The sequence below is a fragment of the Panthera tigris genome, chromosome A1, assembly GCF_018350195.1.
Source record: "Panthera tigris isolate Pti1 chromosome A1, P.tigris_Pti1_mat1.1, whole genome shotgun sequence".
Taxonomy (NCBI): domain Eukaryota; kingdom Metazoa; phylum Chordata; class Mammalia; order Carnivora; family Felidae; genus Panthera; species Panthera tigris.
In genome coordinates, this window is record NC_056660.1 from 206852145 (window position 1) to 206869873 (window position 17729).

Sequence of the window (17729 nt, forward strand, 5' to 3'; positions counted from 1 at the left end):
AACATCAAGGCTTCTGGGAATATACTAGTAAATTATCTCATTTGTTCTTTATACTTCTCACATAGCACTGTTATCAGTAGGTAGTTTTGGAGAAGTTAAATTGGAAACATTAAGTGGGAGTAGGAATAAGTAAAAAGAGGTAAACTCCTTAAATTTCTTTTTGCTTCTTCTCCATCTTCCCCAATCCCCAATAAAGCAACACATTGATCTCAGCTTGCTCATTATTCTTTCTAGTGTTAAGTTCTGACTATCTAGCACAGGAGTTGCCAAATTACGGCACCAAATTATGTGAGCCAAGTTCGCTTTATTGAAATAAACATTCATTCATTCATGTATTTTCTACAATTGCTTTCTTGGTACAACAGCAGAGTTGAGTAGTTGCAACAGAGACTTTATGGCCTGCAAAGTTTAAAATACTGTCTGGATCTTTACAGAAAAAGTTTGCAGATTCCTGATCTGGCAGGTAAGGAAGAAACCAGGGATTTCTCATTTAATTTCCGGGGGAACTTTAACTTGATATTTTTCCTTCCCGTTCCCCTTCCCTGTCCTCCCCTTCCTCCTCCTCCTTCTAATTTTAGAGAGAGAGATGCAGTGAGCTGGGGAGAGGGGCAGAGGGGGAAAGAGACAGAGAGAGAATATGTTAAACAGAGAAAGAGAGAGAGAGAGAGGGAGAGAGAGAGAATATTTTAAGCAAGCTCCACGCTCAGCCTGACAGGGGGCTTGATCCCAAATCCCTGGGATCACGACCTGAGCGAAAGTCAAGAGTTGGACAGACCTTCAACCACCTGGGCCACCCAGGTGCCCCTAACCTGATCTTTCTATGAGAACGTTCTAGCACATGACATTACATGGTATTTCATCTGAAATGCCCCAAAACTATTTTGAATTGGTTTGGGAAGTAGCATAGTATCTGGGAGGAAACAGCTTCTGTTTTTCAGCAAATATGTTATGAAGAAACTTTGAAAGTTGTCTGCAGTTGGGGTTCCTGGGAATTAATTATGTAAAAGAAAGCAGTGAGGAAGGAGAAAGGCTAGTTCATTTTGATCTGTAATATCTATATTATTAGTGTGTTAGGTTCATTTTATATCATTATTTATATCATTATTCATTTGGTAAACATTTGATCCAGTGTTGACTTCTCACCACCTGTCAATTTTTACATTGCGTGCATGCAGATTATTTTTTGTTGCTGTTGTCAGTTTTCATTAAAAAGGGATCGCTCTTCCTCACTGATGTATTTTCACTACCTAAAATAGTACTTGACTGTAATAGATGTTTAAATAATATTTGTTGAATGAATGAACTCAGATAAGAGATTCTATTTTTGTAGCAAGATTGTGGTTTTTGAAAAATGTCTCCGGTTTGTACCTAGAAAATAGGTAATAATTAGAAATCCACAAGCTTTTGTGAAGAACATATCTTTCCAGATTGATGGTCTTAACTGTGGGTCCTGTCAGCTCATTACATAGTAGTAACTGTATAGTCACTTCAGTGAAGCTTTGTTTGGTGCCTGAAAACCTAATTATAAATTGATGTGAACTGGTTAGATTATATGTTTCCATTAGGTGAATTTCACACTGGCTTTAATGATCTTAACTCTGATTTTGCAAACTGCTGTAGGTTCTAAATTACCTTGAGGGTTGTTATTATATTTGTATAAAGTTCCCAAATGTAGTTAAATCATTTTAATACAATTGGCTTACAATTTTTTCCTAAACTCTCCAGGTACCATTTATAATAATGAAAAGATACTACTAAATACTAACCATTGACTTATTCACAGTCGCCTGCAATTCTTTTTAGTAGATCTGATTCTACCCAGTGGGGAGCTGTTTTCATTCCACTTTTAAGATAACCTCAAAGAATCACTAATTATAAAGACGTAAACTAAACTAGTTAAAATTAGATTGAATTATATTGGAATTTTAAAAAAAAGTATCATCCAGAATTTGTAGGAGATGCTCTAAAATCAAATGAATGATCTCCGTATGTAGCAATTTTAAAGTGCTTGGAAATAGCTGGGATTTGTAGTGTGCTTAGTGGTTTGGCACTAACCAATTTGTGGTTGTCATGGCTAACACCCAGTATAACAGAATGGAGGAAAGTAGGCAGATGCAAGCTAAATGTAAAATAAGACAATGCAGTTTCATTTGCTGAGGAAAACAGTAATTCAAAACAAATAGTTCTTTGGTTTTGTGTTAACAGATAAAAATCTCAAAGGCAGTCATAATGGCTCTTAAAATCAGCGACGTGATGCTCTTTTTTTTCTTCTGTAGATTGTGCTTTTGTTTAAACAAATGGGATGGTGAATATATTCATAGAAAAATAGCTTGTAGCAAGCAACCTGAGGAAATTGACACTCTATTCCAGTTGGTTGGTGGACTACCAACCATGGGGCCATATTTGGCCGTTGCCTGTTTTTGTAAAGCAAGTGAGCTAAAAATGTTTTTTACATATTTAAAGCATTTTCCCCCCCAATATTTTGAAGATGTTACTCTACTGTCTTCTCATTTGCCTTGTTTCCCATGAGAAGTCTTTTTTGCTCCTCTCCATGTAACTTGTCTTTTTTAATCTAGTTCCTTTTAAGATTTTCTCTGCTAGTGGTTTTGAGCAATGATTATGATGTGCTGTGGTCTAGTTTTCTTCCTGTTTTGTGCTTGAGATTGGTTGAACTTCTTGAGTTTATTGGCTTATTTTCATCAAATTTGGAAAGTTTTCACCCATCATTTCTTCAAATAACTTTTCTATCCCCCATTTCTTTCCTTGAGGACTCCAGTTATATATTTTGTAATTGTGTTACTTGAAGTCCTTCAGTTCACTGATGTTCTTTCATTTGTTTCTTTTTTCTCTGTATTACATTTTGGATAATTTCAAGTTAGCAGTTCTTGCCATCTATAAGTTATTATGTATTTATTCTCATCCAACATATTTTCATTTAGACTTACTTTTCATCTTCAGAAATTCAATTTGAGTGATTTTTACACCTTTCATGCTTCTCCTTAAGTTTTTGCACATATAGACTATAGTTATAAAAATTGTTTTAATGTTCTTTTCTGCTAATTCTAACATCTCTGTCAGTTCTGGGTCATTTTGTGTTGATTAATTTTTCTGCCTATGATAGGTCATATTTTCCTGCTTCTTTGAGTGTCTGATCAATTTTGACTGACTGTTAAACCTTGTAAATTTTGCCTTGTTAGGTGCTTCATATTTTTTCTAATTCTTATAAATCTTGAGTTTTGGTTTGAGACAGTTTAATTATTTGGAAATAAATTCTTTCAAGTCTAGCTTTGAAGATTTGTTATGTGGGATAAAAGAAGTGTTTAGTCTGTTATCTGATTGTTCCCTACTACATAGCCAAGACTTTTCTAACCACTGCACATGAACCATACAGATTCTCAGTCTGGCTGTTAGGAACAGGCACTGCTCCCTGTCCTGTGTGCATGCAAGGTCCTTTCCCTTTAATTCTTTTGAGTAGTAATTTCTTCACACACATGCACCAGTCACTGCTATACCTACTACCTCAGGGGTTCCTTTGCCGATCTTCAGAGTTTCTCTCTGTGTCAGGCCCTGTTTTCTAATTCTTTTTGGTTTCCTTGGATTCTGAGCTCTGTCTTTAAAGCTTAGAATACTTGCCTGGATTTCTCCTCTCAGCAGCAAGGCCTGGAAACTTTTTTTAAATGTTTATTTTGAGAGAGAGAAAGAGTGAGCAAGCGAGCACGAGCAGTGGAGAGGCAGAGAGAGAGGGAGAGAGGGAATCCCAAACAGGCTCCACACCATCAGTGCAGAGCCCAGCATGGGGCTCAACTTCATGAACAGCAAGATCTTGACCAGAGCTGAAATCAAGACCGGATGCTTAACCCACTGAGCCACCCATGCACCCCGGCCTGGAAGCTTTCTTAAGACAGTAAGATGGGGCAATTGTAGGGCACACTTGTGTGTTTCTCATCTCTCGGGGATCACTGTTCTTTACTTCCTGATGTCCCATGTTTTGAGAACTGTAGTTTCATATATCTTGTTCAGTTTTTTGGTTGATTCGAATAGGACAGTATTTTTTTGGTGTCTGTTGTATGTTGTAGCCAAAAGTGATTGTTGGGATGCTGAAATTTAAGATTTAGTAGTTATGAATAATTCCAGGTGAAGATACACAGAGTTGGACCGTAGGTATGAATGGAGTAGAGGCATGAAGGTCATTTAATGAGTCATCCACATGGACTTTGAAGTCATCTAAGTAGATGGATTTGAGATAGAGAGTAAGACTTTAAGCCAAGAGCCAAAGTTGCGGAATTTTAATACTGCAAGTTTTATGTGTTTGGTTGGGAAAATACTCTTTTAAAATTATGTTAAATTCTCTTATCTTTTCTTCTAGAACCTTCTGACAACTTAAGGGAGATTCTCCAAAATGTGGCCAAATTGCAAGGAGTATCAAATATGAGAAAACTAGGCCATCTGAATAACTTTACTAAGGTAAGCAACTTGAGTCTTTATTAATACGATCATCTAAAATTCTGGTCCTTACACTTACTTCCGATGCTTTTTAACTACCATTAACAAATTCTTGGGGAATCACCCAATATTAGTGCTTTCCTCTGCTGCTGCTCATGGATTTTGTTATGTGTTATTAATTACAGTGTATTTGAATAATGGAAGTATTATGTGCTGCTTGTAGAAAATTTGGTAGGTTCAGAAAAGAATAAAGAAAACAGTCACTAAGAAGTCCATCTTCCAGTCTTCAGGATTTTTCACATGTGTTTCTTTTGCCTTTTTAATAATAACTCATTTTTATGTGATAATATATGATAAATGTTTATAGTTAATAAGTATGTGTGTGTGTGTGTGTGCGCGCACACCATAATTTCTAGAGAAATAATAAAACTTCCTCTCTCTTTTCCCTGATATTCTATGTCCATTTTCTGGATCTCAATTAGAGCCTAGGATAAACATAGGGGCCCTCATCCCAAATAAATACTGACTTGATCTCTGTTAGAATCCAAGAATTCTTGACTTTGATCGACGGTAGGTTTTTGAAGCAATTCTGGACAACCAACTCTTGGAAACACTAAAATGCCTGTTATTTGAGGTGATGCCATAAATAGGAAACAGAATGGTTCCTTTGGGAAAAATTACTATTTTTTTTAGTTTACTAAATATACATTGTTCTGCTACATTTTAAATTTGGGAATAATTATATATTTTAGCCCCGTACTACTCAAAGTGTGACCCACAGACCAGCAGCACTGGCATCACCTTGAAGCTTGTTTGAAACGTACTGCTTAGCTCCACCCTAGACCTAATGAACCAGAATCTCCATTTTAAGAAAGATTCTCAAATAAATTGTGTGTACATTAAAGTTTGAGTGGCACTGTTTTAATCTTTCCAAAATGTTTAATTAATAATTGGATATGGCTTGGACTTTATTTCACAGGTATAAACGGATAAAATATAGTCACTGCGTACCAAAATTGTTTTTTCAGTTTGGTGATGTGAAATAATGCTCTATACAGAGCGGATTTTTTTTCATAGTTAGAGAAGTAAGTACATACATGTTAATTTTTCTTTTGTGAAGTTTGGAATATTCTGGCATGTATTTTTTTTTTATTATTTTTTTGTAACATTCATTTTTGAGAGACAGAGACAGCGTGAGTAGAGGAGGGGCAGAGAGAGAGGAAGACACAGAATCTGAAACAGGCTCCAGGCTCTGAGCGGTCAGCACAGAACCCGATGCGGGGCTCAAACTCACAGACTGCGAGACCATGACATGAGCCAAAGTCAGCAGCTTAACCAGCTGAGCCACCCAGGCACCCCTGGCACGTATTTTTATATAACATGAGAAAATTATATGAGGGACAAGAAAGTTAATTTGTTTATTTATGTATTTAAAAATTTTTTTTTAATGTTTATTTATTTTTGAGAGAGAGTGAGAAACAGAGTGCAAGCAAGCAGGGGAGGAGCAGAGAGAGAGGGAGACACAGAATCCGAAGTGGGCTCTAGGCTCCGAGCTGTCAGCATGGAGCCCGATGCGGGGCTTGAACTCATGAACCACGAGATCGTGACCTGAGCCAAAGTTGGATGCTTAACCAACTGAGCCTCCCAGGTGCCCCTGTTTATTTATTTTTGAGAGAGAGAGAGAGAGAATATCCCAAGCAGGCTCCGTACTGTCTGCACGGAGCCCGATGCAGCATGTGAACTCACGAACCGTGATCATGACCTGGGCTGAAAATCAAGAGTCGGATGCTTCACTGACTGAGCCACTCAGGCACCCCAGAAAGTAATATTTTTAAAGCAACTTCCAAAAACATTGAATAAGTGCTTGAGAAAGAGTTTTCCAAAATATCCGTAGGTATGTTTTCATTTTTTAATGAATGTAATGAAAATATTCAAATGCATTCTTCAGTGTGCTCATCAGCTAATGTCAAGTCTTTTAGACCCAAAGTTCTTTCAAGATTGTAATGGTATCTCCTGGTTTCACTCCCTTCTATTAAATTTCCCAGTTTTATCTCACATTCTTCACTCATCTTGAATAAATCTTAACCATTTGCCTAGATTTAACCATGTAAAACAAATTTAATATAGATTTATGTCCTGTTTGAACTCATGGTTCCTGTCATAATCAGGTTGACATCTTGATACGTAGTTCCACATCTTTTGCCAGCTGGGATTCTGAAAGTTGGGAATGGATGTAAGGATGGCAGTGATTTCTTTTTTTTTTTCACTCTGGCACTAGTATGGATCTTAAGGCAATATTAAAAATCTAGAGCACATCATCCAGTAGAAGTATAATGCGAACCACAAATATAATTTAAAATTTTCTAGTACCACACTAAAAAAGGAAAAAGAAGCATGCGAAATTATTTTTAACAATACATTTTCTTTAATCCAGTACATCCAGATTATTGCATTTGATATAATTAGTATAAAACATTAATGGTGAAATGTTTATTAATATTTTTATACTAAATATTTGAAATCAAATATGTATATTATTCATGTAGTACATCTTAATTCAGACTAGCCACATTTACAGTGCTCATAGCAACCTGTGGCTAGTAAATACCAACCATAATGGACAGTACATATATAGGCTTTTTGGAATAGTAGTTTAAGCATTAATTTTAGGAATCTGTTGGACACCTTTTTCCTTTCTCTATTTTCCATTTATTTCTGTCTCAATCTCAGGTTCTCTGGGTTAAGGTCACTTGCCCTCTCCCTTCTTCCCTTTTCCATTTCACTGTTTCTGTATCTTTGAATTTTACCCACAGTATTTCACTAAGTTGTTTTCTTTACTTGGTCTTTCCTTGATATGTGTTCTCCCAGTCTCTTTTCCCCCGTCTTCCCTTCACTCTCTCCTTCTCTGTTCTCTTTCTTTCCTTCTTCCCTTCTTCCCCTTTGTCACCTCTCTCTTCACCTTTCTCTACCCCCTTCCCTCTGTCTCTTTCCCTCATTTCTCTCTTCTTTCCCTGTCTCTTCCCCCATTGTACCACTGTAGATAACAGAATGATTTATCTCCTTAATAAAGGCCCTAGGCTTGGGGGCTTCTTGTATTCTTGTTTTTTGTTTTGCTATATCCTCTCTTTGTAATTTTCACATTTCCGTCTGGCCCTTGTGCTAGCTTATAGCAACCTTCTATTTGCTATTATAAATTATTTATGGATTTAAAACCAGAAAACCAGACTTACTAGAATTTGTCTACAATATGAGGCACTAAACCTTGAGTTGGGGTCTGAGGGACTCTCCCATTAGTAAAGTCCATGAACACTGGACTTGATAAAATCAGTTTTCTGCCCTATGATAACAATGGGAAAAACATGAGCTTTAGATCAAATAGATAGAGACTTACAGCCTAGCTCTGACCCTAACTAGCAAGGCAGTCTCAGGCAGATTTCTTTACTCAGGTAAAGAGGCAAGGTCTCAGTACAATGCCTGGCACACAATATGTACTTCATAACAGGTAGTGCCTTTGTTTTTGTTTGCTTTTGTATTTTTTGCCATTTTTATAGTTGTTTTTTTGTTTTTTGTTTTTGTTTTTCTTGGCTGACTCTAAGGACATGAGTCTGCTTAAGAGTTCACAAATTGCAGATTGGTAAGCTGTTACTGTAACAGGGTTTTTTTGACCTCAGTAATTCTGACATATTGGGCCAGATAATTATTTGTTTTGGGAGGCTGTCTTCTTCATTGTAGTATGTTTAACAGCATCCCTGCTTCTATCCCCTGGATGCCAGTAGCACACCTCCACCAGTTGTGACAAACAAAAATGTCTCCAGACACTGCCAAATATTTCCTTGGGAACAGAATTGCCCCTGGTTAAGAACCACCACTGTAAATAAATGGCTGTAGATTTTATTATAAAATTTCTTCAAGCACCCTGTGCAAAATAAATGCTTACTGTAAATTTAATCATAATATAACATGCCTTTGAATTCCATTTTGTTGGAGAGCTAAGTTTGTAAACATTTACATAGCTGGTATTTCTGTAAAATCTATAAGTTCATTTCCTTGTATGGTTAGAAATTCTGAGAAATCTGTATGAATATCTTTATAGAATAAGTAAATAAGAAAAATAATTATGATGCCACTTAGACTAGTTAGGAGTTGGTTGGTCCCCCTTCTCTGTGTTCCCATAACAGATTATGTGTGTCTACTAAATTTTATCTGTTCTCTTGTTATTATTTGTTGTGGGTTACTGTCTTATTAAACTGAGTTTCTTAAGCACAAATCACATGTAGTATTTATTTTTCTACTCTTCACTTTTACTCCAAAGCCTGGTATGTAACAAGTGTTTAATTAAAGGTTTTATATTACATTGAGAAGATTTTGCATTTTAAATATGAGTTTTTGTCGTACTACTAGTTGTTTTGTTATGAAGTAGAAGCTTGCTGTTAGGATTAACTTAATTTAGTAGATCAGTGGGGCTAAAATCTTTTAGAGAGTAGACCTCATCTGCAGAAATAAACTTCCTTTTAAGGCATGAAGAGAGGGTGCTAGTGATGTGATCCTGTAACCATGTGAATGTCACACACCCATGCTTGCCTTCTGACATCATTGCACTAGATAAAGTAGTGTGTATAACAGACTGCTGATGAATATAATCTCAGTATCCTATTTTTAAAACTGACAACATGCTTATAATCTAAAGACCTGTTTAAAGATGAAACTATTTCAGGTCTTTACATTCTAAAAGTTCTCTTTTCCTATATTTCATCTCCTATTCATATTGAAAGTTCCAAAGGAGTCTTTATTTGGTACTGTTTTTAAAAAAAACTTCAAAAATAGTATAAGCTAAATATAAAAAATTAAAACAGCACAGAACAATATATGGTAAAAAGTGAAAGTCTTCTCTCAGATACCCTTCCCATCTTCCTCACCACTGTGACAAAAATGCCATTCTCTAGAGGTAACCACTAGGAAGTATTTACCCTTCTCTGATATGATTGTGTGTGTGTGTGTGTGTGTGTGTGTGTGTGTGTGTGTATTTCATTGAGTTGTGAGAATTAAATGAGTGAAACAAAAAGTTGTGTTTAATATAGTGCTCAGTTTATTTACCACTTATTATATATGTATGCACAAAGGTTTTTTTTTTAAATAAGATCATGATATATGTTGATTTATAGTTTGCTTTTTTCTACTTTCCAATATATCATAGAATCCTTTCCTTTTTATAAATATAGATCTACGTTTTTATAACTGCATGTATGTGTGTAGATATATATATGTGTAGATATAGTCACAAAATATATGTATATGTATACAAATATGTATATTCATACACATACATACATACATACATATATCATAATTTAATCATTCCATCATTAAAAAATATTTTCCCTTTTTGCTCTTTTAAATCATGTATAGTAACACTTGTGTACTTCCTTGTGCTGAATAGAATTTTTGAAGTGTGATTACTTAGCCAAAGCCTTTGTATTTCTTATTTTAAAACCTGCTTTTACAGTGCATTCTGTGGGTGTCTGGGTGGCTCAGTCACTTGAGTGTCTGACTAATTTTGACTTGGGTCTTGATCCCAGGGTCATGAGATTGAGCCCTGCATTGGGCTCCACGCTGAGCATGGAGCCTGCTTAAGATTATCTCTTTGTCTCTCCCCCTAACCCCTCTCCCTTGCTCATGCACGCACTCTCTCTCTAAGAAAAAAAAAAAAAAGGCACTCAGAAAAGACCATGCTGTGGAAATCTTATCTGTGATGATATATACATATATATTTTTTAAAGTTTGGATTACTCAATCTGTTGCTTATTTGGGAGAACTATTCATTTAACCTTCAGAGCAATATGAGTAAAATGGGAATAACATAGCATTTAACTGCCCTGTTTTAATTGATCATTATCTTTTTTAAAAATTGTACTTTTAATAAGCATCTCAGATATTTTAATTACTTAGAGGTAGTTTAGACTTCTATTTTACCTTTGTCAGAATATAATATTGTTGATTGCTCCTTTTGGATATCTCAGTTTTTATAAGAAAGCCTTATAAGAAACAAATTCAACAAACTTAATTCAACAGAGCTAGAGTTAAAAAAAAGTTATTTGCTGTCATGATGAGGAAAACCAAATGTTGTGTCCTAATTTCAAACAAAGCAATTCAAGGGCTGAAAAAATGTTAATTGCATTCTGTCTTTCCCATTTCACAGCTCTCTTTTTTTTTTAAAGTTAGCTTCATTCTGAAACACCTTCCATTTGGCTAAGATACATCATCTTTACAGCTCTCCTAAAAGGAGAGGGTAGCCCTCTCTTATTGTCTTCTATACGTTCTCTCATTTTGGTCACATTCAGCTAGGCATTGTAACCGATAGTCATAAAAACACATGGGATGGGAGCAACAGAAACCCAGTGAAAAGTGTGATGTCTAATAATTTTCCATTTTGCATCAGTATCTGTTAGGATACGGATTCTTATATTTTGAAAGGTCTTCAGTGATTTCTAAGCATAATTCATGATTTTATTCTTAACACACTTACGTGATAGAGAAGGCAGTGTTACATTTTAATAACTTATACAGGAGACAAGAAATTACCAGAAATGGCTAAGATAGTAGTGGACAAACTACTACTTAATGACAGAAGATTAATTAGTAATTCAATCAGTTGTTGAAGCAGGATAAGATTCTCATTGTTTAAACGCACCAGTTTAGGGTTCTTCTTGCTGGTTTTGGCCTATTCCTAGAGTAAGACTTAAGGGGTTTAATTTGTACTTTAGGGTTTGGTTATTTAAATTAGGAGATTATTAGTAAAGTAGTGAGTCAGTCACTATAAGAATTTTATACTAGAATAGTTTATTCCTAATATTTTGAAACTTCTAATAGGTGAACTCTTGGTGATGGGAAGTGAAACTATTTTTTTTTTGGTAATTAAAAATTCAGAAATCTTACCAGTGTCTTCTGTGATTTCTTATTCTTATGTGAATTATTTACATATAGAAAGCTTAGTCTTTACTTGGGATAATTCTAATTCAAAAAGGATATTTTCATTTAAGACTAATTAAGAAAATCCTCTTCTATAATTCTGGAAACAAAAACATGAATTAACCACATTGAAAGCATCACCCTAACATTTATTACTATCTTTGGGAATTAGGCACTGAAAATGACAAATATGCTGTTTTGTTATAAATTGTTCTTTTTAGTTTTTACTTGTGATATTCCAGTTTCCAACTGAGTGGACATTTTTCTCAGAAGTATGTCTTGCAGTTAAAAAAAAAAAAGAAAAGAAAAAGAAATGTTTCTTGCAGTTGAAATTTTTATCTTGCAGTGATACTAGATAGCAGAAAATGATAGTCCTTTCAAAATACTTTTCAAATTGTGGTTTTTGGAGATCATAATAATAACTTTGAGAGGTTTTTTTTTTTAAATTTTTCATCAAAACTGCTAACTCTAACAGATGTTAAATGATGGACAGTCATATATTTTGTGTCTAAAAGGTGAGTAATTTGGGAATTGCGTTTCTCTGAATCTATAGTTTTCTACAAGGATACCTGGCAAGTGTGAAAAAGATAGTACAAAAAATGAGAACCAAGTACATACTTAAGCTACTTAAGTACTCTACCAACCCTTGACAAGACTTTGTTTACTTTATTTCTAGGATTTCAAAGTATTTTGTATTGTTAACATCCATTGCTACTGTAGCAGAAAAAAAATGGAATTACTGCCTTTTTAGGAATTGAGATAAACAAATCAGTTTAAGAAAGTATAACATTTTTCCCATTTTAAAAACAATATTTTATATATGTTGATATAAACAACTTGTAAGCTTCATTTTTCTATTGTTTGAGTTGGAATATGTCCAAGGTTTAAGTGAGCATAATACTATGATAAGCAGTTGTTGGTTTTTTTTTTTTAAATAATGTATGGTACCATACAGTGACAATGCTAGTAATCTCAAATACCTGGAAATCTCAAATACTAACTTATGTTTAATAGTGTTAAGTGTAGTTTTTATGTGTGTTTCAATCCTTTGAAATGGGCAGTTTTTTTTTTCAATATATGAAATTTATTGTCAAATTGGTTTCCATACAACACCCAGTGCTCATCCCAAAAGGTGCCCTCCTCCATACCCATCCCCCACCCTCCCCTCCCTCCCACCCCCCATCAACCCTCAGTTTGTTCTCAGTTGTTAACAGTCTCTTATGCTTTGGCTCTCTCCCACTCTAACCTCTTTTTTTTTTTTTTTCCTTCCCCTCCCCCATGGGTTTCTGTTAAGTTTCTCAGGATCCACATAAGAGTGAAACCATATGGTATCTGTCTTTCTCTGCATGGCTTATTTCACTTAGCATCACACTCTCCAGTTCCATCCACGTTGCTACAAAAGGCCATATTTCATTCTTTCTCATTGCCACGTAGTATTCCATTGTGTATATAAACCACAATTTCTTTATCCATTCATCAGTTGATGGACATTTAGGCTCTTTCCATAATTTGGCTATTGTTGAGAGTGCTGCTATAAACATTGGGGTACAAGTGCCCCTATGCATCAGTACTCCTGTATCCCTTGGGTAAATTCCTAGCAGTGCTACTGCTGGGTCATAGGGTAGGTCTATTTTTAATTTTCTGAGGAACCTCCACACTGTTTTCCAGAGTGGCTGCACCAATTTGCATTCCCACCAACAGTGTAAGAGGGTTCCCGTTTCTCCACATCCTCTCCAGCATCTGTAGTCTCCTGATTTGTTCATTTTGGCCACTCTGACTGGCGTGAGGTGATATCTGAGTGTGGTTTTGATTTGTATTTCTCTGATAAGGAGCGACGTTGAACATCTTTTCATGTGCCTGTTGGCCATCCGGATGTCTTCTTTAGAGAAGTGTCTATTCATGTTTTTTGCTGAAATGGGCAGTTTTTATGTGTGTTTTTAGTTAGCTGTTTTGGAAAAAATAATAGTTAATTTCACTTGTTTTATGCGTTTATGACCAGAGTACAGTTCTCCAGACTTTAGAGTCATACTATTTTTGAGGCTGGAGATATGAAATAAAGATGGTAATATTCAGTTATTTCTTTATTTTTTATATATCCAATCTCCCCTCCTCCTTTGTCCCTGTGTAACTAATTTTAATACAAAATTGTAGTAACATTTTTCACAGTGGACTCTGGACCCCGACTGGCTTGGTCAGATTTCTGGCTTTACCACTTAATAGTTTTTTGGCCTTGGGAAGTCATATTACCTACTATCTTCAAGCCTCATTTGTCTTCATTTACAAAAATATTATTTTCTAGGGTTAACAAGATTAATAGTCAATAAATGTTATTTCTGTTCCTATTCATGAATTCTTTATATAGTTAACCATCCCTAGGTTATATACTACATATTCAATATATATTAACATTTCTAAAATACAGAAAAGCAGAGAGGAAAATAAATTACCTATGATTGCATTTTCATTTTTGGTGTTAAAATATTGATGGTATAGACTTTTTAAATATGTATCTTTTTTTTTTCAACTTTTTTTTTTGTTGTTGTTGTTTTTTTATTTTTGGGACAGAGAGAGACAGAGCATGAACGGGGGAGGAGCAGAGAGAGAGGGAGACACAGAATCGGAAACAGGCTCCAGGCTCCGAGCCATCAGCCCAGAGCCTGACGCGGGGCTCGAACTCACGGGCCGCGAGATCGTGACCTGGCTGAAGTCGGACGCTTAACCGACTGCGCCACCCAGGCGCCCCTTAAATATGTATCTTAAAAAAAATACATCTTTTAGAATTTTTTCCATCTTACCAGGGTACATTATGCATGTTTTTCCTTATGTTTAAATATTATATAATATTAATAGGTTGTGTAAGTTTCCTCCTTTATGAACATTTTGTTTCTAGTTCTTTACCATTTTAAATAATGTCATGAGCCTCTTATGCTTGAACCACTTTACATTTTAGATTAGTTTGTTCATATAAATCACCAAAAGCAGATCCTGACCATAGTACATTTTTCCAATTTTTAAAAAATGTTCACTTATTTGTTTATTTTTTGAGAGAGTGAGCATGCACGAGAGAGCATGCAGGAGCAGGGGAGGGTCAGAGAGAGAGGGAGAAAGAGAATCCCAAACAGGCCATTAGGGCAGAGCCTGACATGAGCCCACAAACCTTGAGATCATGATCTGAGTGGAATTTGAGTCGTATTCTCAACCAACTGAGCCACCCAAGTGCCCTGCATTTTTCCAATTTATTTTACAAAATGTTTTCGGTTTATAATTTCAGTTTATAATGCCGACAGTGTATTATCTTATTTGGAATAACCATGTTAAAAAGGAATTTCTTGCTAGTTTGGTAAACTTTGTTTCAAATGGCACTTCTCAGTGTATTTGGTTCAGAATTTAGGAAACAGGAAATACGTCATGTTATTAAATTCTTTTTACTTTTTCTTGGCCTCTTCTCAGTGATCTTTCCCCAACTTGTTTAGGCCTTTCACATTATAAGAGCCTGCTTATATTACTTTGCTATGTGAGGATAGAATGTTAAGGGCGGAATTATGTATTCCCAAAATTCATTCGTTGAAACCTTCACCCTCAGTACCTCAGAATGTTTATGCATTTGGAGATACGGCCCTTAAAGAGGCAGTTGAGGTAAAATTAGGTAATATGGGTGATCCACAGTGCAATATGACCAGTGTCCTGATAAAACAAGGAGATTAGTACAAAGATATACACAGAGGAACAACCATATGAAGACAGAGAGAACCAAGGAGATAGGACCTCAAAACAAAGAATCTGTCAAGATACATTGATGTTCTTGCCTCCAGAATCATGAGTAAGTAAGTTTCTGTGTTTGAGCCACCTGGTCTGTGGTATTTGTTATAGCAGCCCTAGCAAACCAATACAAGCCCTTAACCTTTTGCTTATCATAGTTTTACAAATATTTTTGACGAATATGTCATTTAACTTTTAGGTATACAGTTGGCTTTTTAGAGATATATAAATTTTCCTCTCTTTTGTCTCAAAGCTTAGGAAATCTTACATTGTATTTTAAATCTATATCTATGTATAAAGATGTCCTCATCCTCCCATTTTTTAGTACTTTTAACATTGCAACAAAATGCAATAAAAATAACAAAATTTCATGCCGTTTGAAAGTCTGTAGCTTCTTTGTTCATCATATTTCAGAATTTTGAGGATTTTATAACATAAACATTTTGGATAAAGACCTGTGAACAAAAACTTTTCAGCTTGTTTTGCCTATTTGCTTATTTACACAGCATTTCCTTACCACACAAAGTGATCATTTGTGTAGTGTCCTTCCCTGCTATGAAAATATTGCGTTATCTTATAGCTACTCTATTCCTATTCTCTTCCTTCTTCTATTTGGAACATTTCTTTTTTGCCTTTTTTTTTTTTTCCTTCTAAAGAAGAAACTGGATAGGAAATTTTATAAGGAGCCTACCAATAAGATAGGATTAGCTTTTTATTTCTACAGTTTTGTGCCTTTTAAAATACGTTCTTGGGTCCATTCCTTTCACAGAGACCGATGTGATGGCCACCACTTTGGTTGGTTTATTCTGTATGGTTAAGATGTTCATAACTTCATACTGAGGAAGAATAATAGCACTTGGAATTCCTTCTGTTTCTTCAGTGTTAATTAAATGATCAATTTCTTGAATTCATTTCAGTTAGGCCCTCCAAATAACTTGAGAAACTTCTATGTAACTTTTAGGTAAAAGTCAGTTTTCAAAACTCAGACTAAAGTGGTATATACCATCCAGGTGGGAGGGAAGTAGTTAGTATTAGATCAGTGTTCTCAATGAAAACAAGGAAAGCCTGTTTGAAGAAGGTATAGCAGGAAACTGCTCAGTCAGAAAGAAATATAGGAGCCAAAGCTTTGGAGAAGGGAGAAGCTTGTGGAGGTGAGTTTACTTCTCCAACAACTTTTGCCAGGAGATACTGGCTACTTTAGAGTGTGGGCAGAGAGCTAGGGACGCAGACCTTAGGCCCAGGAGTACTCAGCAGAAAAAACAGCACAGACTTTTGGTGGAGACCTAGGGGCAATCTACTAGAAGGAGATTCTTGTCTCAGTACATTTGTTGAATCCTGGGACTATCTGAGATGGGAAACCTAAAAATCTAAAGCAAAAGAATATTTGAAAATAAGGATGGAGCTTGTAGTGTTTTTGTAAGACAGAAATAGGTATGTCATCCTCTTGGGACTAATTCCCTCAACAATAAATAAGTTTCAGTTGAAACTTAGGTTTCAGTTGAAAATAGGTTTCAGTTAAGACCTGGGGAGTGGGGAGGAAAAGGGAAAACCAGAGGTAGATTGAAACTTACCAGAGCAGCAACTTTTCTGTACTTAGTATTGTCCAGTGACCTAACAAAGAGGATAAACCCTCTGTGGACAAAGATATTATCAGGAGTCTGTACAAGTTTTTATATACAAAGATTACAGGGTATATCAAGAGACAGGACTGCATGGCTACAATGAAAGGAAGAACATAGTAGAAACGGATCTACAGGCAATCTACATCATTCACATACATTTATATAATAAGCACTTCAAATATTTAAATTATTATTTACATGTCAAGGAGATAGAGGAAATATGGAGAGAATAGGTGAAAATGAAGATTTTTTTTTTTTATTATTGATATGTGTAAAGTTAGATGAAGATTCAAGAATGGTAAAACAGTGTCTAAAAATTAAGAACTCAATAGACGGGTGTGGTAGAAGATCAGATAGGCCGGATCAGAAGATAGATAAATAGAAAATATCTAGCCAAAGCACTGAGATAAGAGAATGGAGAAAATAGAAAACAGGTTTTAGAGATTTGCAGTATACACCAAGGGATCTGACATTTGAATTACCAGAAAGAGAAGAGAGGGAATTGGGCAATAAGTAATTTTGAAGAGATCATGTACAAAATTTTCTAAAACTAATTAAAATATATCAAACCAGAGATTTGGGAATTTCTGTTTTCCTAAGCAGGATAGATACAGAGAAAACCACACCTGAACACTAAGATTGCTGAAAAACAAAGAGAAAAAAAATCTTCAAAAGAGCCAATAGTAAGACTGATAACAGACTTTTCAATAGGGATAATAGAAACCATCTTGAAGCTTTTAAGAAAATAGCAGCTAACCCATAAATCTATAAATCCAGGAAGATAATCCTCCAAAAAATAAAGTGAAAAAAAAATTTCCATGTAAACAAATTTTAAAGAATCTGTTACCAGCAACCTTGGCTAAAAATTAAGTAAATAAAAACACCCAATAAAACAAGTCAACAACAAACTGAGGATTCTTTAGACAGAAGGAAGAATAT

At 35.2% G+C, this 17729-nt stretch overlaps 1 protein-coding gene across 8 annotated transcripts in view; it reads left to right on the forward strand.

Annotated features, from left to right (window-relative positions):
- Positions 1-17729, forward strand: part of RICTOR (RPTOR independent companion of MTOR complex 2) — a 119212-nt gene that overhangs the window by 35606 nt on the left and 65877 nt on the right. For 6 of the 8 annotated variants that reach the window (XM_042996179.1, XM_042996190.1, XM_042996182.1 and 3 more), the window contains one exon: positions 4367-4464. In XM_042996179.1, coding sequence (XP_042852113.1) covers positions 4367-4464 — 98 coding nt within the window. Of the gene's footprint in view, positions 1-413; positions 464-3807; positions 3905-4366; positions 4465-17729 lie in introns of those variants that run through there. The other 2 variants (XM_007095453.2, XM_042996191.1) reach the window with 2 other exon arrangements.